Source organism: Biomphalaria glabrata, chromosome 10 (assembly GCF_947242115.1).
Source record: "Biomphalaria glabrata chromosome 10, xgBioGlab47.1, whole genome shotgun sequence".
NCBI classification, from domain to species: domain Eukaryota; kingdom Metazoa; phylum Mollusca; class Gastropoda; family Planorbidae; genus Biomphalaria; species Biomphalaria glabrata.
This window is the reverse complement of record NC_074720.1, coordinates 5,121,781-5,145,221: the sequence shown is the minus strand read 5'-3', so window position 1 is coordinate 5,145,221 and position 23,441 is coordinate 5,121,781. Positions and strand designations below refer to the sequence as shown.

The following is a 23,441-nucleotide window of genomic DNA, read 5'->3' as shown; positions in this document are numbered from 1 at the left end:
GTGAATGAAATTCTATCCAAGGCAAAAGACAGGAATGGAGAATGATGGATGAGGGATCTTGTGTGGGGCCCCAACGTTTCAACAGACTAAGGCATAGGTGAAGATAAAGAGATGAAGATGAAAACAAAGGCGTAATCCTGAGCATTAACATCAGACTGGGGGCGCTCCTTTGTCACTGCGACATTCTTGCCTGATTGTAATTTGTTGTCTTTTACTGCAGAATTAGAGAGTTGGACCTTAGCTATGAAATGGAGGTACTATAGAAGGATTCCTTGTTTAAACCGACATAGATAGCATCACACATGAGGAAATACAAAACAAAGATCACAATGGCGATTGGACCGCTGGATGTCCTGCTGACCACTGTAAAAAAAAAACATTAACTAAAACTGTATTGCCTTATAACTTGGTCCTCAGGGCTTGCAAAGTCCATCCTGCGGGAAACAGAACCAGGGAAAAGAAGAAGAGGCAGACAGTAAAAAAGGGATGGTAAAAAAGCATCAAAGAATGGAAGAGATTCTAGTCTAAAGACAGAGAGGAAAGGAGAAATATGATAGACAGATCAAATGTGATGCCCTAACGCCCAGCGGACTAAGATACATTCTAGGTGAATATGGGTCAATTTGTTTTTTTTTTGCCACTTGTGGCAGGCCAACAATCCAAAATGTTAAGTCTGTCTGTCTGTCTGGTTAAGTGTTTGTCCACGTTATTTTTACAACAGCCATTCTCGGATCAAGTTAAAACTTTGCATAATTATCCAAAATGTTAAGTCATACGTCAAAGAAAAGAATTTGACGGATTGCCACATTTTTATATACCAGGACACTCATTACAATCACACTTTTTAAAAAACGTAACTAGGTTAGCTAGCTATTAAACCAGCAACATTAACATCGACCTAAGCTTGAATCGTGTGTTCTTGGGCCGCATAATATACTCTAGCTGGCAACGTGCGGCTCACGGGTCGTAGTTTCCACACCCCCCAGCGAAAACCATTAACAACAAGTGAACAAATTAATTTCCTAAACGAAGTAATTAGGAACACCCCCCCCCTTTCCTAAATAAGACAGCGTAATAATATTCAAATGCATTTATTTTATATGCTACACTAAACATGAATGAGTGCACGAGGGCGCCTATACGCCCCAATATTTCTATCTGTCACGCAAGTTTTATATTACTCACACTCCGCACGTGATCTAAGTAATTTCCAGTTTCGTTTTCAGATTTCTGTTTTCTCACAAAAATCTGGCATCAGGTTGTTCATGAAAAAAACTATTCTTAATGTTAAATGTGCGGAATATTTCAAATATCATCAAATCATGATAGAACTAACTAACATGTAAGAACAGGATGAGGAATGAAACGGACGCGGAGATTCGTGGTCAGTTTTTTTTTTGCAATTTAGTGGTCGAATGGTAAAGAGCGTGGCTTCCGACCCTGAGGTCCTGGGTCCGAATCGCGGTGAAAAGAGTGATTTTGAATTTCTGGATTCTTAGGGCGCCCCTGAGTCCGCCCAACTCTAATGGGTTCCTGAATTTAATTGGGGAAAGTAAAGGCGGTTAGTTGTTGTGCTTGCCAAAGAAACAGATGACCTTAACATAAATATGCCCCATAGATCGCAAAGTCTGAAAGGGGAAACTTTACTTTTTTTTTTTTACAATATGTGAGACAGAGAAAAGTCTAGCTTGGTAAGCATTAATTAATTTCAACCTTATACCGTGTTATTACAAAAGCATGTATCATGGATAGCTGCGGTTTAAAAGAAATATCAGATTCTGTAAGACGCAATAAAACTACAAAGAAATAATTTATAATCATTATTTTGGGTAGAGGAGGAGAGTTGGCTGTTGAATGTTAAAGCGAGGGGACTTGAGTTTGATTCCTGGTGAAGACTGGGAATTTCGAATTTTGAGATTTTTATTAAGCCCTAGAGATCACTAGGTCTGAAGTTTGACTCTTAAGAATAATTCCATCTAAATTAAACCAAATTTTGATGAACTGAATTAGTTTTTTTATCTTCATCCATCATTTGAGTTTTGTTTTGATGTCATTCAATCGCATACTATATCATTGTATTTATCTAGATTATCAAAAACAAAACTTTATTGTCCCACTTTTAAAAAGGTTTGTCCATCACCGATTTGTTGGTGGGAGACCTCTTGAATAAAATGACGGTGAAACTGCATATTTCCATCCTGGCTGGATGTAAGTGTGTAGTGCATAAGCCACCAGCATCTCGGTTCATCACCTTGCTAGTTTTTATGTCGCACCATAAAACAAAGTTCTAAAAATGTCCTCCAAACAAGTAAATAAAAAAAAGACAAACCTTAAAATGAACAATGATGTTAAAACCAATTACTACCTAATTTTATTAAAAAGAAAAAAAAAAAAGATTGGTTCTAAGAAGGATAACTGCTACGTTTCTTTGTAGTAAGAGAGAATTATCTCCCTTGTAAAAAAAAAATTCTGTTTAAAAATAATTGCTACAAATTTATAGAATGGACCACACTTCACACGACCTTATGTGGACGCGCCTCCCGGGAGCTCAGTGGAGGCTAAGGGCTTTTAAAAATGAAATGAAAACTCGGCATTAAAAACACCAAGGCCAAAGCTACAGAAAGATTCGGAAGCCGAACATTAAGCAATTAACCACCGGATTTTAACGAGGCCATAACGCCGATTTACGAATCCGGAGCATAGTGCATTAATGAGCCGAGGCCATAATGTTTCCTGTAGCGTGAACTACGGAAACACAATCGGACCATTTTTTTGTATTAATGCGTGACGAAATTACGTGGATGAAGCTTATTGTGATTCTATTCTTGTTTTGTTCATGGTTCGATTTCTTCTTGTGTTTTTTTTTGTTGCTAGTATTGAGAACAATGTTAGCCCATTTGCTGAATTAATTTGTTTATACCTTAAAGAAAGAAAAGAATATTAATAATAAACAGTAATGATATGGATAACCTCATACTGTATTTTGAAATTGTACTTATATAAGAGAAAGGACCATACTGAACAAGCGAATTTGCTATCACTGCAAGATTGAATGATTGCCAAGTCGTGTGGCATGCTCTTTAAAATGTCGTGTCAGTCCACCTGGGTTTGAACACAAAAATATCCTCTAGATTTTTTATTTTTTTGGTATAGTAATATCTCCATATTTGGTATTGTAATATCTCCATATTTAGTATTGTAATATCTCCATATTTAGTATTGTAATATCTCCATATTTAGTATTGTAATATCTCCATATTTAGTATTGTAATATCTCCATATTTAGTATTGTAATATCTCCATATGTAGTATTGTAATATCTCCATATTTAGTATGGTAATATCTCCATATTTAGTATTGTAATATCTCCATATTTGGTATTGTAATATCTCCATATTTAGTATTGTAATATCTCCATATTTGGTAATGTAATATCTCCATATTTAGTATTGTAATATCTCCATATTTGGTATTGTAATATCTTCATATTTGGTATTGTAATATCTTTATATTTAGTATTGTAATATCTCCATATTTAGTATTGTAATATCTTCATATTTGGTATTGTAATATCTCCATATTTAGAAAGTAAAATGCCCGTTTGCAAGGCGAACCTTATATGATTAACATTTATCATAAATTATAGATATTGTTCTACACGATTTTTAAAAAATCGGAATCAATAGTTGTGGAAAATAGTCAGGAAAAAGTGTGATTTTTTTTTTAGTTCAAATATCAAAGAACAAGACTGAAACAAAAGGGGGAGAATAACGTAATCGCACATGGAATTATTGTACTGCAACTATAAATCTACTCGTATGTTAATTTCTAGAACCTTTTTTTTCTTGAGACAATTTGAAGGTTAGAGACCGACAGGGTATGTAAGTCTTATGTGATCACAGAAGCGGCGACAGTGAACTCCTCACGCAGAGGCTGAAGGACCTGATTACTAGGACTGACATTCATGTTTATAGTCATGGTTCTACATCTGCTATCCCCTGTAATATAAATCTTATACCTTGCTTCCTGGTTGAGTTGTCTCCCTTTGATTCATTAAAAAAGATGTATTTAAAAAAATCAAAAGTTCATATGTTTTTTTATTGGTTGCTTCCCTTTTCAAATCGATTTCTTTAAAATGAAACTAATTCAATTAAAGAAATAGTTCAGTCAGAGAGTGCATGCCTCACTTTGGCTCTAGAAGCTACTCGTTCACTTCCTAGTGTACTGTAAACTTGAAATAATCCAGTGTTGTTATACTGATATCAATTGTCACTCACAGGCTTTCACGCTTTTGTCTTAAAGTGCATTAAAAGACTTTGTCAGATGTAAAAGGTCAAAATCATATTAAAATAGAAAAAAAAAAACTAAAATAGCGAAGTTATGTTATCAGAGCACGGAATTAATACAGAAATAAAATGATTTTATTAACAGCAGCACATCTTTTTCTGTCTTTCTTTTAGCACTTTAAAGGTTTCTGTCAATGAATTGGGGAATGACAATAGTAATATTAAATGTTATACTGTGGCTGAGTGGTAAATCTCTTAGCTTCCAAACCGGGAGCCCTGGGTTCGAATCTTAGTGATGACTATGATTTTTCATTTCGGTATCTGTATGATGCTTTAGAGTCCACCCAGCTCTAATGGATACCTGACAATGATTGGGGAAAAGTAACGTCGGTTGGTCGTTGTGCTGGTCACGTGACATCCTCGTTGACCATGGACTACATAAACAGACGACCTGCACTACAGATCGCAAGGGCTGAAAGGGGATCTGTACTAGATAGATTAGTAACGTAAAATTGTTCCTCTTTCAGACCTTGCGATCTACAAGGAAGATGATGTTAAGTTCATCTGTTCCTCTGGCCAATGGTTAGCGAAGACATACAATCCATTTGTTTAAATTTAGTCTCAGACATAAGATAAACTTTTCCAGGGTAATGACGATACACACGATATTTTGAATCCTTCAATAACCAATTTACTGCTACAGTAAAAGAGTGCTATATAATTTACTTTAGTAAAGTAGCAATTATACACAAAAGACAGTTTGTAATCGACCCCCGAAGTGGTCCACCCAGGCAGGCTTCAATATTTTCAGAAAGAACATCCGAATGAAATTATATCAAAGACAAATGAGAGATAAGAATGGAGAAAGAAGGTTAACATATCTTGTGTAGTGCCCCAACGGTCCGCAGATCAAACGATAGGTGAAATTGAATGTTAAGTTAGATTTGAACCTGGCCTAACTAGTTCCCCTTTCAGACCTTGTGGTCTATAGGGCAGATGATGTAAAGTTCATCTGTTTTTGTGGCCTACGGTTTACGAGGGTGTCATGTAGCCAGCACAACGACCAACCGCCTTTACAAATTTTTCAGAACTAATGTCAGGTACCCATTAGAGCTGAGCGGACTCATGAGGCGCCCAAAGATTCCAAAGTTGAAAATCCCAGTCTTCACCAGGATTCGAACCCGGGACCGCCGGTTCGGAAGCCAAGCGCTTTACCGCTCAACCACCGCGCCTCCCCTGGCCTAACTGATGTCTTATAATTGATCTAATTGTTTTGAAAAGGCTCAATCTCTTATTCGAATCCCTTAAAAAAAAAAAAAAAATCTCCGCAATTAAATTAAAGTTCAGGAAAAATAAAGTTTATTAGATTACTATTCGTTTTAAATTAGGTCTTACTTATAATGCATACTAATTAGCTTTTTCTCTTTAAAAAAACTGCTTGCATAACTGATTTTAAAAATGAGATTTTTCGCTTTCAGAAAAAAAAAAAGTAGCCGTTGCATCAGAACTTTGAATGATCTAAAATATTGTGATGTCGGATTTTCAATATCTTTTCTAGTTTACGAGATCTAAACGAGACAGACGGACAGACGGACAGACATTTCGCACAAAACTAATAGCGTCTTTTCCCCTTTCGGGGGCCGCTAACAAAACACTGAACCATAATCTTCAAATACAAAAACAAAATCTAATAAAATACTCTAGAAGATACAAAGATAAAGGCACATTCCTCATCCCATATGCTAGGACAAATTTGTACAAATACTCCCTCTTCCCTAGTGCTATTAGAGCATGGAATGGGTTGCCTGAGCTAGCCAGGAAAACCAGTGACTTGGCAGAATTTAAGTCATTGGTTAATATGCATGATTAAATGCATGACGCGTAGGACGTAATCATCTTCTTTTTTGAAGTAACGTCTGTATTATGTAAGATAAGATAAGATAAGATTACACAATGATTTAATTAATGTGCCCTAAAGCTTGCATTTATACAAACGTAAACTTGGGGTGTCTGAGTGGTAAAGCACTTGGCTTCGGAACCGTGGGGTATCGGTTCAAATCTCAATAAAAAAAACTGGGATTTTGAATTTTGGAAATTTTATGACGCCCACAAAGTCCAGCCGATTTTAATGGTTCCCTGACTTTAGCTTGGGAAAGTAAAGGTAGTTGGTCGTTTTACTGGCCACATGACACCCTCGTTCTTCATCGGCCATAGAAACAGATGACATTTACAGCATCTGCCCTATAGATGGCAAGGTCTAGAAGGCGTACTTATTTCTTTTTACTAAATATAAAAAGAGGGACGGAAACAAAGAGACAAATTTATTTCCTTCCTTCCTGTTCAAATTCACTAATCTCCAATCCAGTGATTCCCAAACTATTCTCGAACGTAACACGTTGCATATTTAGCGAACACTTTGCTTTTTTTAAATAAAGATTTATACAAGTTGTGGTCTACTAGTTAACTATTACAGTAGTTCGTGTAACACTTATTCAGGCCTTTCGGAACACTAGGGTTCCGCGGAACACAGTTTGGGAAACTAGGACATAATTCTATCAAATTCGTTAAATCTTTTTTTCTGTATATATATATATTATATATATCTATATATATATATATATATATATATATATATATATATATGTGTGTGGCGTAGCATCCATGGCTCGAAGGGGCTCAATGAAACCGGGCCCACGACCATTAGGGTCCCACAGCCTAAAGCGTAGCAAGAATGGCGCAAGGGGTCTCATTGCCTATGTGTCCATGACTCATAAACAGCTGGGGCCACCATGAAAACATAGGGATGACATTAAAGTGAAACAAATAAATGCAGTTAAGTAGAAACTTATAATAAATAGAATTTAAAAAGTTCCCTCTAAATATTCTGAACGTTGTATGAAAATTTATATAAAAAAAAAAAACCACATTAACTCGTGTTTTAAGCTCTAGTATAAGGAACTGCTTTCCATCAGGTGCGTTGTAAATTGTAATGGCGGCTAGCCCTAATAGTGCGTTTGAGCTGATACTCGTTTTCATATCGTCTTGTTCTTTTTTCCCCTGTATGTTCCTAAAACCATTGATAGTATTACAGGAATGGTGTGTGTGTTTGTGTGGGGGGGGGGGAATGGGGAGAGTTTTGTTTAGAGGGTATTAATGTGCTGTACAGGGGAAAAAAGGAAGTGGACGACAATAACAATTGGGACCATAGGGAAAGTCCTGATAGTCACGCATTAAAATTTCGAGCTGCTTATTATTCAATTTTTTCAAAGCTTATCTGTTTTTATTTTGTTTTGTATTTAAAATATCCATAATTAAAACTTTCATATTTGCACTTGCTAGATTTAATCTAATTAAATATAAAAGAGGTGTTTGATCCTAATCACTTGGAATTAACATTTATAAAAATAATGGACTTTAGGGTAGAGAATTATCTAGTTTGATTTTCATATACCTGTACAATGCTCATGTAGTTTTTCAGAAATAGGGTGTTGGAGGTCAGGGATATCTGATATTGTGTTGATTGTTCTGGAGTAGAGTATACTTGTATCATTTTTCTGTCTTTAGGGGGTTCATTGGTTAGGTAGTATGTCTTTGATATTAAATAATATTTCTATTGCTGTTAAAAAAAAAAAAAAAAAAAAGCATATAAAGCCCAAAAAAGAGGCAAAGAAAAAAGGCCCAAGGATTCCTATGATGGTAAAGCTGAAATTGAACAGCGCAAATTCTGAGGTTTCCTATTAAAAAAATAAATAAATGAGATCATAACTCAGTTCAAAGTGATGTAATACGAACCGTATCACTAGGGAATCTTTTATTTCTGCATTTACTAAGAGATTAATTCGCGTGTATGCCTACTAGATGATTATTCCAGTAGCTCGTAGTAAACCTAGTCAGGCCTCGCGGAACCCCATGTACCATCTTATATCACCCTAGGTTTCCGCGGAACGCAGTTTGAGAAACACTGATAAAAGCCAATGACCCATGAAACATCTACTTCTTACATGCTGTATATTAAAGGTCGTCACTGTAGCGAAGTTGCAGTGTACGGAATATTGCAATTATAGTTGTAGAAAAAAAAATGACCATACCAACTATTCACAATCACCTAATTCTGATTGAGTATTTTATTTTTGTCGACACATTATGAGCCACATTTCATTTGATGCCACTAAAAATGTTACATTAGCCTTAGGGCATTGACATTGTTTAATTTAATCACTTTTTAAAAAAATACTTTATTTAAATTTCTACAACTTTTTTTTTTGTTCCAGCCAGCGACAAGGGCACACAACTCTTGATCAAATACAAGCATGTACATTATGATGTTTAGGACTCCTCCAGGCGGTTCGCTCCCCTTGCCTGCTCCGTGCATCCTGTTAGTTTCCCCCCCCCCCCCCACACACATCTTTATTTCAACACTAATTCAATTATCTCCCCTCTTGGCTATCAACATTCATTTTATTTCCAACCTTTCAAGACATTTGAAAAAAAGCAAAGAACGGAATATTAAAAAGTAAAACCAACATCACGCTAACAGAAAGGAAACCACGAAACAAAATGTTAACATATCGAAAGTTCCCCCAGAACACGTTCCCGAGGGGAACTTTAAGAGAAGATCAAATATTGTATGTCCAGAGTTCTCTCCTCTCCCTTCTCCTTCTCCACAACATGAAAAGATATGTCCTTAAGCAAGGGTATTAACCCACACTTGTTTCTTTTGACACCAAAGTTGAAGGTCATATCATTTGAAGATTGTATGCAAAAAAATTCAAACAAGCAGTAGAGATCCTAATAATCCATAACAAAGAGGCTATGAGGAGCAGGCTTGTTAGACTGGGTACTTTCTGTATTTAGAGTTTTTGTGTCAAGGTATCATGTACTAACCGAAAGATTTTATTTATTAAAGATAGGGCCAATTTTAACAAAATGACTATACACTACATCACTAGATCAGTAATACCCAATATAAGGATCGCAGGTCGCGGCTAGTTAGATTTACATTGGGGTCCGGTTAATCGGACCAGCCTCTTATAAGGAAAGAATCCTAGAGTACCGAAACAAATTCTCTTATACAGTCAGGCCCGGTCTATTGGTGCAGTCGGTTAATAAAACCAAAACGATTGCGTCCAATGTGGTCCAACGAACTGTTTTCGAATGCGGATAAAGTTACAGTGAGGTAAAACACACAAAAAGAGTTTAACGTTTTGTTAGACTCAGTGGCGTCACTAGGGGGGTGCGGGGGGGTGGGTGCGGTCCGCACCGGGTGACACCCACTCTAGTGACGCCACTGGTTAGACTCGCACTTGAGCTGAAGGTGTAACTGTCCGGGTGCCTCATGGGTAAGTAAATACGTACATTTAAAGATCTGTTGTTGTTTTTTTTTTCAATCTATTTCTTCTAGTATCTCACACTTTGGTCACAGTTAAAAGAAAACTTCAATCGATTACTTATTGCAATGCTTCTATTCAAGTCAGAACTTCATGGAACCTGGAACCTGGAACCTGGACGCAGATCTAAAAAAAGTCTCTAAAGATTTTCCTAAGAAGTTAGCAATTGAAGTTATCGCTGAGAAAAGAATTACTAGCTTGCTGGCCACACAGGGAACACTCTAATTTGACAGTTTTAATTTTATAAAAGTAAAAAAATAAATACATTTACAATTTGGCTAGAGAAGTAGGTTTAGATCTAGAGCATTATCTTTGAAGGGGCTATCGTATTCTTGAAACGGTGGGAAACTTGGTCGAGAGACCAAGTGCGCTTGAACTTGGCTTGGCTTGGCTACCTAGAAGGGGGCTCGAGGTTCAACACCCGACTCTGGCAGAGTTGTGTTTACTGAGCACCTAAAGGCAGCACGGAAAACCAACTACTAGATACCCCCCTCCCCCCACTGGTCCACAAATGAGATTGGACCAAAAGCGCTCTGAGCATGCCATAAGCATGAAAGTAGCGCTATATAAAAGCTATAATAAATAAAACGACTATCACATTCGAGAATTCCCGACTCTTGGGCATTGTTGATTCAAGAGTTTAATAAAATGATGTTCAGGAACATTTTCCGCATCATCTTCTAAGTCTAGATTTAAAGGCCTTTTATTGGAATGTTATAATGTGTAGTAGGTCTCTACGTTCTTTCTGCCGGGGGAATGGGGAGAATGGGGCGGGGTAAAAAATTTTCCTTTTTTTAAAAAAATCTAACATTCATTAGTTATTAAGTGAAAAACAATCGCTCTATAAGTTGTATAAAAGAGGTATTGTCTTTTTCAATAATAGCATTTATAATATTCTCTTCTTGTACAGGATGGTTTCGTCTTTGTCGTAGCATCCCATAAGTCGTTGCGACTCCACATCTCATCTCCAAGACAAGTTTTTCCTTAGGGTTTTCTCCCGAAGATGGAAAGTCTAACATGATTACCTTAATACTAATAAAATAATTAAAATTTTTGTTTACTAAAAAAGTGGAATTACAAAATATATTGTATTTATTGTTATTACCGAGTATCAGTAAAATCCCTTTCGCATATGTCCGCCCCCACGCAAAGGTAAGGCACAGACTGAATGGTCTATTTACTATACTATTTGTTAGATATGAAGGCATGGATTGAAAAATAAAAAAAGATAAAGTATATTATTTATTCGTTAACAGATATGATGAGATAGATAAGTTCCTATTTAGGACCTTGCGGTCTGTATGGCAGATGATGTAGGGGTCATCTGTTTCGGAGGCGAACGGCTAACGTGGGTGGCCAGCACAACGACCAACCTCACTTACGTTTCTCAAACTAATGTCAGGTGCTTCCTTGGAGCAGGGTGAACACAAAGTGCCCTTGTCATTCTAAATATAAAAAAAAACAGTCTTCATCCGAATTCGAACCCGGGACCCCCCGTTATCCAAGCGCTTTGCCACTCGGCCACCGCGCCTCCCTAGGATGGGTGGGTTGATTAAGGTTTATCGCAGAAGAGGAGGATTTAATATTGTTTTTATTTTATCACTATGATTGGTACATTAAACGCTTTAGTGACGTATTGATTGTTGAATCGCTTGGCTTCTGAACCAGGGGTCTTGGGATTGAGTCCTAATGAGGACTGGGATTTTGAACTGTAGAGGATTCTTATGACTCCCAATTCTAATAGATGCATTAATTTCCACTATCTGAAGATTATCGATCTGACTCAATGTATTGCTTTAAAGAAGACATTTGTAAGTTGCCCAATCAAAAGTTGGGAGCTAAAAATTAGTTACTTCCAATTTATATGTAGTTGGAGTTCATAAAAGAATCTTTGTTATCTAGTTAAAATACATTATTTTAATGTTCTTATTGTGGTGTTGCTTCATTCGAAAAAAATAAATATGTTATAAGATCACATTTTCCATTGTAGACCTATTAAACAAAAGAAACTAAAATTACTTTAACATTTTCCAAATATGAATTTATGATTAAGATCAAAATACTAAGACACTAAAGCCCTTGGTAGTTATTTATATCTTACTAATCAAGAGCATTACGGCAATGTGCTTTTTTTTTTATTTAAGTAAGACTAAATTGTAAGGTAACAAAAAATTAGTAAATCATATTTAATACAAAACTAATCAGATAAAAGGCATGACACACAAAAGTACATTTTATTTTTTCATATTCTGTGACTGTGTACTCGATCTTATATATCGCGACCCTTTAGGGAGTCGCTTACGACCATCAGAAAATTTATTTGTTTTTGTTGGGGTGGGGGACGTTTTGTTTATATATTGTGTGTGTGTCTGTAACGTGTAGTGGCAAGCATATTTGTACTATAGTCGTTATACATCAGGAGTTCTCAACCTGTGGGTCGCGACCCCCTTGGGGGTCGATTGACGATTTGCCAGGGGTCGCCTAAGACCATCGAAACTATGGATTGTTTTTGTCTATTCTTCTATTGCTGTATGTGTGTGTTGGGGGGGGGGGGGTCGCGGCAGAGTGGGGAGTTGTAAAAAGGGGTCGCCGAGCATAAAAGGTTGAGAACCGCTGTTATACATGTATATTTGTGGAGCCGTAGAATCGGAAAATTATTTAGATTACATTATTGTTAAACAAATTATGAAACGATCGTCAAATATCAATAAAATAAAATGTGGGAATAACAAAGCTAGATCTAATACATCGACATGTAACCAGGGGGATACGAAGGACACTTTCAGTGAATGTATCATCATTGAACGGATACGTCACTTTTATTGGTAGTTACTTTTTTTCTTTTTTTAATATAATTGTTATTCGAAATAATACTTGTTGAGGACCACATCTTGGTTGTTGCAGAATTCTTTTTCAAGTACTGAAACTACAGTCCATCTAATGCGTCGTAACGCCGTTGCGGGGAATGAAACATTTCTATGGAGAAGATCTAATCACGCCGTGAAGAGAATTTAACACTAGCTAAATCACATTTACCTAAGCCAATAAACGAATTATGGTTGAGGGGTCGCCGCCTGGTGGAAAGTTGTATTAGGGGGTCGCGGAGCTAAAAAGGTTGAGAACCGCTGTTCTAAGACAATTCGCGTGTATCTTCCATCCAAGCGCCATAAGAGGCTAAATTATCCAGGGGAAACCAATGACCTAGCAGAGTAGGTCACTAATTAGCATTAAGGACTAGATTAACACACTGATACATGCGCAACATAATTATCTTATGTTAAAGACGAGTCTGTAATAAAGTTAACTATTTTTTTAAAATTTACCTTAAAAAAAGTTATCTTAGTGAAAGAACTCCACATTAACTACAAAATGTTTCAATGCTGTAATATTTATTCCCCTTTTCGCAATCAAAAAAATTAACTTATTACTACTGTTTAATTAAATGATTAATTATTTTTATTTTATTGATTGATTCATGTTTTATTAAAAACAATGAATAATTGTGCAAAGTTTCACTTTGATCGGAAAATGTGAAGTGGGAGAAATAACGTATTAAAAATTAGTTTTAATGGAAAGACTGACATTTTCTTTTTAATGTAATAACATGTTCATGAGAATCTAGAAAGTATAATATAATATAATTAAAAAAATGTTCATTTTTAACTAATCTTTAAAAAATAATAATTAATTATTGTCTTGTTTAACGCGTAAATATTAGGCACTATTTTAAGCCCTGTCATGTTACCAGGGCCGACCTAATATATAGGTAAAGTAGGCAACCGTCTAGGACCTCCGATTGTTGAGGGCCTCGCACATAACATGTAAACATTTTTCAGAGAAGAAATAGAGAAATGTCTATTCCTTGCTATTTTTAAAGTACATTTATATTCTTTTTTATTACACAATTTTTTTTCCTCAGTATATTTCTTTATTAATGTTTCTTTTTTTTTCATTTGGGGGCCGACAAATTCACTTCGTCTAGGGCTTCCAATATTCTAAAGCCGGCCCTGATGTTACTATGATTCTGGAGAAGGATTCTAGGCATCTCCTGCAAATACCGCATCACAAAGGAGAAACCATTAAACACAATTGTAAAGACGATCAAGGCTATGGATCATGTCATGGAAATGAGATGAATGCCTGGGCATTAGCTGTGGTCGGAACGATGTCGCCCACGCATCAGTTCCCCCCTTTCCACGCACTGCAAACTGCCTTAAGGTTGCCAGCTCCTGATTGTTCCTCAGGGTTGACCTCCGAAGCCTTTCCCATGATTGGGTATAGCTGTAAGGCAACAGAGTTTTGAATTCAGATTTTTTCCTTTTCCTAGGTGGGTAGCCAGCCATGGCTAACGAACCCCTCCTGTCCGAAGCTTACCGATTAAGGCGCCAGTTAGTGAGAACTGTTATACCGGACTCAATATCTGAGCAAATATCTGAGCCACACGTTAAGGCCAGGAGTTGGACATACTTTTTACATTGCAAAGTATCTTCTATGTCAGCGGTTCTCAACCTTTTATGCTCGGCGACCCCTTTTTACAATCACCCACTCTGACGCGACCCCCCCCCTCACACACACATACAACAATAGAAGAATAGACAAAAACAATCCATATTTTCTATGGTCTTAGACGACCCTTGGCAAATCGTCAATCGACCCCCAAAGGGGTCGCGACCCACAGGCTGAGAACCCCTGTTCTATGTGAAACTTTTACAAAAGAAAATCATCGAAATAAAATGTAAAAACAAAAATAAATTTTAAAAATCCTTTAAAAAAAAGTATCTAAAGGGGAAAAGGGAAGATCTCCGTCTTTAAAACTATATCTACCAATAATGTACAAGCTATTTCCCTTATTCAATATCAAGCAAAATAATTAACTACCAATAATTAATTGACTAATTGAGTATTTTTAAGTATTGATTCATGTTTTGTTAGGTACGATAAATAATTGTTTAAAGTATCAACTTGATCGGAGAATGCGAGAGGGAGAAATAACATGTACACACTTTTTACGAGACAGACAGACAGACGGACAGACAGACAGAGTGAGTTGATATAAGCTTTGTAACCAGAATATACGAAGCCGATGCTATTTTCCATTCTTCGAGATAGCTCACAATTTTCCATATTCAAAGGGTAGTCGAATAGTGGAATGAGGTCAGAAGCAGGAGTAAACAAAACAAAACATTTATTTCAGCTAAAATTTCGTCACAGTAGTATCGCTCTCTAGCTAAGTTGATGAAGCGCCGCGCTAATAACGCGAATGGTGTCAGTTCGATCCCCTCTTTATTTTTCTATGACAAATAATTTATAGATGATACGTTTATACTTACCTATTTGACCATAAATTAGGAATTGATTTAAACAAAAATTCCATGACCTGTCGTGTTCTGGTCCCAGGTAAATTGTATTATGTCTAAAAATTTCTCAATGCACGTGAAATCTACACTGTCCGTGCTAATTATTACTATTATTATTATTATTATTATTGTTATTATTATTATTATTGTTATTATGTTAGAAACGAACGAGTATTCATTCTCAGGCGCTGCCAGGGTGGAGTTTTATTAAAGGGAAGCAATAGTCCCTTTATCAGTTTCCACTGAAGAATTTTCGGGTGTTACTATTATTATTATTATTAATAATATTATATAAAAGACTTTCAAACTCTCTTGCGCTGCTCAGATTAAGATTCATTAAATATAATATTAATTGTGGTCTCTTAAGAAGTTAATAGTGTCCACTGAGAAATTGTCTGATGATACGGCATGATACAGCCATCTGACAGCTTATAAGAATTTTTGAAGGAATTTAAAACACAGTTTTCACCAACCTTCGGCTGATAACGCAACTGAGAATGTTGTAATTTTGGTCAACTGCTACGAAGCTTAATTTCAAAGTTAAGATTTTCAAATTCTGATCTTTTGTTATTTTAAGCTTATAACTACTATTATTATTATTAATTTTTCTTTCTCTTATTTGATATTTTTCATCTTGATGCGTTTAAAGTAGAAATGTATTTATTAAAAGTTCTTTTGTGTAACATTCAACAATAAAAAAAATAAGTGGTGCTCATTTCTTCATAACAAAGATACAGGAAAAAAAACAGTCTTTGTTTCTCGATTCTCACACTGAATTCTCATCTTATAGAAATAATTATCACCCAGTAAAATATCCGCACAATCTATAAAGATAATAGTTATGGAGGATTACGATTACAGCACAAATATTGAAGAAAGGTTGGGTTGCTTTGACAAGCCTGACTAGCAAACACTCAGAACATTGATGGATCAACATCAGAACAGAAGTTCTGACAGGTCTAGGTCAACGGAGGGGACATTCCATGGACCTAGACATCCTAGAGTTTGGGATACAATACTCAGGATATTTATAAAGAAGAAGAAAAAGTTTCGAAATAGAGTCTCGCTGATAGCAAGAATGACGTCCAAATTGACAAAACGATATTCAGACTTACCCAAATCTTGCTCGTAATGAAGTAGATGAAAGCTGAATTTATTTTTTTAAATTCTAAAATTTCCGGTCAATTTGTCACAAGCAAAACTAAAAAAAAATGAATCTATGCTAAAACTTGAAGTCAACTTTAAAACAGAAACTTGTAAGACAAAATGAATTCAAAGTTGTTTTTTTTTTTCCTTTTCTATAAATTTTGTTCGTTGCCGCGAGAAGAGTTGCAAATTGACTAACTGTTACATAAGATGGTTCTCTAAATGTCTAAAGACTCCAATGAGTCCTGGTCCCACTGACGAACTGTTGAACTATGGGAGATGTCCTACACGTCTGTCCTCCCGACCAGCTCTCCCTTCATCTCATTTATAAAACATTGGGTCTAGAACCACGTACCTCCTTCGCCTTTTTCTAGAGCCACCTCCTTTTTCGCCTTTCTCTTTTTTTATATTTTTTTTTTACTTTTCGCCCCACTGAAAGTGACGTCACAAGTAATAAGCCCACAACTTGTTTTTCGCTCCCCCTCTCTCTTTTTCGATTTATTTGCAAGTTTTTTTTTTTTGTTTTGTTTCAAGTTTTGTTTTTTTATTAGCTTGAGTATTGAGTATTTCTAACGCTTGCTCTTACCGCAGACCCGAGTGTTTCGCATGCGTGGAGCTGTCGCCCTGGCAAAAGTTTTTGGGATTGGCACCCACCCTCAACCACCGACTTGCCTCCCCCCGCCCTCTTTTCCCGCCTCAGCTCTCACCATTTCTCGCGCTTTATTAATTATCGCAAGGAAGTGCCGACGGCGACTAGCGCGCGCTTGCTCGCTCTCTCGCCTCCTGAACACATCCTCTGGGATTGCAGAACGGCTTTGAGGCTCTCGTCTGCGACAGTCTAGCATTTAAAAAAAAAAATCTCTTTACCTATTATTCTGTTTTCATTGTGTCTTGATATCAGCTTTTCATTTACATACACAAAATGTATTTAATAATTGGATATATCTTTTAATAAGCCTCCCATCACATAATTCATTTAGCGATTGATGTTTGGAGTCAAATTAATTAGTGTTATTGTTTTAATATAATCTTCTATATATATAATTCTCTTCTTTCCTCAACAGTTTAAACGAGAAGAAGAAGTAAAGGAAAGACCACTCTCTTATTTCTGCGGATAGTCCACGAGAAAACAAGAAAGGGGGGGGGGGAGAAAAAGTGGGTATTCACACGTCGATACGGATGGCTGCGCGCTGGGCTGTCAAACCATGCCAGCTCCCATCCCTCTTCGTCCTGCGGAAGGTTTGGACTAGGAAGTAAACTATCGTCAACTCTGAAAGAACATCCGAAACATGTAAAACATTTTACAAACATTTTACAAACGCTAAATAGCAGGGCCGGACTTAACAATTGTGAACAAGAAGTCATGGAAAGTGAACAACAAATCTACTATGTATATTTACAGGTCAGCTAAATGCAGTCTACAGTGGCACAAATGTTTATTATAAAAATGGTTGTGTTTTTTTAAAGCATTATTAGAACCTCACCCTAAAACTGCTGCTGAGAATGTAATTGTTAAGACAAATGAGAGGGGCCTACAGGTCTCAAACAGAAAATAAAAACACGCCAGCTTATCGTTCAGTCACTTTGTCTTAGATGGGCCATTGAGATTTTAGCCTCCACAATTCTGCCTTGTGCTTCCAGATACTTAAACCCGGCCCTGTAAGGACGAAGACAAAAAAAAAAAAGTCAAATGTGGATAAGTATGAACACAACAACTCTCAGACGAAATTTTTAAGCCAATGATAAATTTTAAATCTCCTGTAAAGTGACCCAAAGATCGTAAAATATTGGCATTTAGTTAAGGTTATAGCGCATACTTGAACAAAGCTGATCTTGTCCAATAGACATGTTCTTTTATCTTACGCCTTCCAAAATCACTCACGATTCTTAAAGACAACCTGCACCCATTAGACCACTGTTACATAAGATCTGAACGAAGTGGTCGTCTCCTTTCCATTAGGACTAAAACAGAAAGATTTAAAAACTCCTTCATCCCACTTTCGGTCAGAGTGTTTCGAGGTCATCTGTCGTCACCAAGAAGTACATAGAAGTCAAATTCATAAAGCGCTGGTTGTGAGTGTGTATGTGTTTCGTGTGTGAATGTTGTTCGTATTTTTCATCTATATTGTTATTGTACAGTAGTTACGCGGCGGTTTGTCTATTGTAGTCAAACTGAATTTCTATTTGATTGGACCAATAAAAATTATCTTATTATACCTAATGACGATTTATAGGCATACATACATATAAAAGCTAAATCATTCTCTCACTTATCAATAATTTCCTTTTAGTTTCTTCAAAAATGTTTTTCTTTTTTTTTTTTTTCATCCAATTATTCCAAACCTTTAACTTGGAATAACTGAGCTCATTTCACGTTCAATAATATTGCAAAAGAACTGCGGGTCTAATATTAGTGATGATTAATTATTTCATCTGGCACCACCTTGACCGCAGCCATTTTAGTTTGCATAATTGATCCGTACTAGTTAAACATGATAAGAAAACAATTGAACTTCTGATCAGCTATGCAAGACTAGCCAGCTCATGAAATTGATCTATCAAGAGATGTGAAAGGATGTCCTTCAGGTAGAATGTTCAGCGTGTCTTGTTCACACAGAATTACTTATGTAAAGCTGTTGGCTTACTATGAACCGGTGTAAAGCTAATAAAGTCATAAATTATAGAAGCGCCGGCAGTCCTTTATATTTGCTATGTGACGAAAGAGACCGCAATGCTACATGTTTTAGATATAGCTGTCTTTGCTATAGTGCAGTGGTTACCAAACTTTTTCTTAAAGGAACAGGTCGCGCTTTAAGAGTATTTAGCGGAACACTTTGATTTTTTAATTTAAAAAGAATCATGCATGACTGAATGCATGACGCGTAGGACGTAATCATCTTATTATTTTGAAGTAACGTCTGTATTATATGAGATAAGATTTGAGGGGTGGCCTACTAGTTAATTATTCCAGTAGTTCGTGAAACACCTAATTCAGGCCTCGCGGATCACTAGTGTTTCGCGGAATACCATGGTTCCGCGGAAGACAGTTTGGGAAGCACTGTTATAGTGCATGTTTTATAGAAAAAGACATCACTGCACTAATGGATGTTAGATGGGCAGAGAATTGTCTACTACAAGTATATGTACTCTATCGATGTACATTATCAATGCTGCACTACATGATACAGTGTTTTGGTTGAGCTCTTAGGGATATTCTCTTTTCAATTGAAATAAATGAGCTTGAATAAGTGTCTTGAACACAGCGATTAATGAACATTGGAGAAACAATACTTCAAAGATTCATGGGAAGGGAAATTTCCAAAAAAGTACGTAGCCTTAATGGCATAGAGCGGGCATTATGATTGTATTATGTACGCGATGAGGATTGTTGCCAAGATGGTCCAGGGTTCGAATCCTGCCCGCCTCCACACATCAAGTCCTTTGGTAAGTTTGGTCCAGGATTAAGTAATCTTTATTTCTGAAGCAACATCACAAACAAACAAACAAACAAACAAACAAAACAAAACAAACGATAGACATCAGGCGCCAAAGAAAAAAAAAACAAAGTTTCGCTTTCAGAGCTTGTGATCTAAGGGGAAAGATGATGTAAAGGTAATTTTTTTCTGTGGCCCACGGTTAACATAGGGTGTCATTTGGTTAGTTCAACGACCAACCGCCTTTAATTTTCCCCAACTAATGGCAGGTACCCATTTACCACTCAGCCACCGCGCCTCCATGGGAAAAAAACAACCCTAGAAATTTATAGACTGGCCAATGAGATTTTCATTTTTATTCATTTTATTAGCTTTCTAAATTTATTCTTAAAAACACTCGTGAAGAAGTCTGAGAATTCGATTTCTCATCCATAAGAAAATGTATGATCCTAGAGTTCACAATAATTAAGAATCTATATAGCTCCTAATTTGTGGCCGAAGTTGAGCACAGTCTTCTTACATATGAACTCAGGCACGGCTATGTAGTCCTGTCCTCACTTTGAATAGCTGGCTGCAGAGAAGAGAAGGAGCGATACATTCTTTTTCAATTATTTAAATTTCGGAAGATATCTAAAACTGGTATGGATAGCATCTTAATATTTCTTACGATTGTTAGTAATAATAATAATAATAATCTTTATTATCCGTAAGGAAATTTGTCTTACAATTTGTGCATTACACCAAACAAAAAACATTATAACTATAAGAAACCAAAGTGTTTGTGTCTGTTTGTCTTTGCTATCGGTGTCTTGTATCTCTTTTGTGATGGTAAAATCACAAAATCCTGACACAAAGGGTGATTCTTTATTTCGAGGATCTTGTTAGCTTTTTTATAGATGTTTGTCTCAAACAACTGCCCAAATGGGGGTTGTTTTTTGCCAATGATTTTGCCAGCAGCATTTAGGATTCTATTAAGTTTATTTTTATTTTTAATGCTCAGATTGCCATACCAGGCAGTGATATTGAAACTTAAAATATTGCAGATGTGAGCGTGATAAAACATAGCCAAGGCCTTTTCGCTAACATTAAACGAGGACAGTTTTCTTAGTAGTCGTAATCTTTGCTGCCCTTTTTTGCTGATATAATCAGTATTTGCAGATCTATTTTTAAGTCAAAATCTTTTAGCAGTATGATCTGAATGTTATTTTTTCATACTTTTATTGTCTGTTTACTCGAGTCAAACTCTACAAAGTCCTTGCGATAACATTTTTTTAGGTCAGTCATTTTTTTTTTACTAAAGTATAAAGTCTAGTCTGCAAGACATTGTGATTTATTAGAAAATTTAGTTATAATTAGGCGATATTTGAATAAAATATTAAACTTCTAGTTTCCAAGTATCGAAAATGTAATATTTATTAAATGTATGCCTCTCTCAGTCACTCTCTCTTTCTCCCTCCCTCCCTCTCTCTTTCTTTTTTTTTCTTTCTTTCTCTTTTTTTCTCACTTTCTCCCATTTTCGCTTTATGTATAGGCCAATGCAAATGACAACTTCTGATTGCCCCAGACTTGCTGATCTCCGTCTCGACAGGTCTGGGAAACCAAACATTCTGGACCTGTATGGTGACATGTAAGCACTAAGCAAGACAGCAGGGTTTCTGCCCAGGGCTTTTGCAAGAGAGGATTTGAGCATCTAAAGCCCCCACTCAAATGGAGTTTGATGATAAGGATGATGAACTGCAGAGCTAGAGAAGAGGATCCTTGCAATGGAGTTATGTTATATATAATAATAATTTTAACAATAATTTTATTTATAAAGCGCTGTTAACAAACAAAATGTAGGCTCAAGGCGCTGTAACAACATTACAAACAAAAACACGAGAGCTAACATGACAGTTAATCTAAAAAAGTTTTAAACAGATAGGTCTTAATGTTCTTCTTAAAAGTGGTGTAGCATGTTGTCTGTCTGGGATCAATGGGGAGTGAGTTCCAAACCTTTGGTCCGTGAACTGAAAAAGCACGCAGACCGTAGCTTTTTAGGGAGAAACGTGGCACTACTAAAAGCGTTGAGTCCATTGAGCGCAGGGCTCTCTGGGGGACATATGGAGTAATCAGTTCTCTATATATATGCAGCAGTTACGCTGAGGTTGTCAATTGCACAGTCAAACTGAATTTCCATTTGATTGGATCAATAAAAATTATCTTATCTTATCTCTTACCAGGAAAAAGAATAAGAGTCAGAGAAATCGATGGAAAAACATCAAAGACTGGATGGACTTGTCATTGATTGATCATAGATTATATTCAAGGCAAAAGACAGAGGAATGGAGAAAAACGGTCCACAGATCATGTGTGGTGCCCTTACGTTCCAACAGACAAACGGATAGATAAAGGTGAAGGTTAAGATGATGCATACTACACAGACCAAGAACAAAATAACTAACATACCAACGAAGCAATTACAAATCGAATGTTTATAAATGGATTTATGCCAGTGCTGCCTAAGGAGGTCACACTGTCAGGCAAACAATTATAAATCTCTAAACCAAATTGTTACAGAGACAACAAAAATCTGGCGAGTCTAGCAGCAGTGGCAGACGACGTCTGGGTTGTTGACACTCTGTGGAGGTCGAATTACCTGGCGCTATGGACTGACAAGGTAAATTGGGGTCAGACTTAGACTAGTGACTAGTCGGACTTCAGAGTTTAACATTTGTAATGCTTTGAAAATAAAATATAGATTTTAAAATCAATATCCATTGATTAGGAGATCAACGTGTGTACATTAGCAGATATAAAAATGTGTGTGTGTGTGTGTCCAGGGGTGTGCTGGGTGAGTGTGTGTGTGTTTATTTGATAGGACTTTTAAGGCAACGCCGGGCTCTTCGATAGAATAGAATAATGTATTGGAAACAGTGAGCTGTTCATCTGATTACCAACACCGCAATGACACATTGCACAAGAATAGAGGCAGACGGACCACTGCAATTAAACGTCAGTACCATATGCTGAACGCTATGACTAGAAAACTGATCACGGCCGGATTTTAGTTAGTGGAAGCCCTGGTTACCTGGTCAGGATTTGTGAGGAGGCCCCTATGCTGATATGAATTTAAAAGAATATAAAAAGATTGCAGTTTATCTTGAGGCTTTTAAGAAGATGGAAATCACGTGACTAGTTAAGAGTCGGTTTACTGCACTGAAAGGTTTGCTTACATTTTTTTTAAATAAATATGCGTACTAAATGTATAAAGCAAGCAAAATATTATAATACTTTTAATTTAAAAAGGCTTATCTAAACTCCATATTTAAAACTGAATATCTCAAAATTGTAGAATTTATATCCCTTTTTAGATAACCAACAAAATAATTAATTACCATAAATTAATTTCTAATAAGTTAATTTTAAATACATTCATGTTTTGTTAATTACGTTAATCACAATCTCGAAAAACATTTATTACCAGCAGGGCCGGCCCTAGCTATTGCGGGGCCCTATGCGAAACGGATTGCGCGGGGCCTAGTCTGGGTAGGGATAAGCATAATGTCAAAATTAAGATTATTTTAGTTAGAAAATATTTTCGTCTTTGCAATAATTTTTTTTATATGAAAGCTCACAATGCTGTTTTTATTTATTGGCACCCCAAATATGACAATATTGTCCATTTTTCAGGAGACTTTAATCATTTCGGGAAATTTCCTGAAAAATCAGGAGGCCGTGGAAACCCTGTTATTATATATAAGTTCTAATGGTTTAATTTAATAGCGCGGGGCCAATGAAAGCGCGGGGCCCACTGCGACCGCATAGGTTGCAGTGGTCTAAGATTACCAGTTA

The 23,441-nt window shown here is 36.4% G+C and overlaps 1 protein-coding gene across 4 annotated transcripts in view; it reads right to left on the bottom strand.

Annotated features, from left to right (window-relative positions):
- Window positions 1-23,441, bottom strand: part of LOC129928708 (uncharacterized) — a 154,312-nt gene that overhangs the window by 118,085 nt on the left and 12,786 nt on the right. The window contains exon 1 of one of the 4 annotated variants that reach the window (XM_056044190.1): window positions 16,763-16,802. The exons of 1 other annotated variant lie outside the window; for it this stretch is intronic. In XM_056044190.1, the coding sequence (XP_055900165.1) occupies window positions 16,763-16,784 (22 nt within the window). In that variant the 5' untranslated portion in view covers window positions 16,785-16,802. 2 more of the 4 variants (XM_056044193.1, XM_056044192.1) reach the window with 2 other exon arrangements.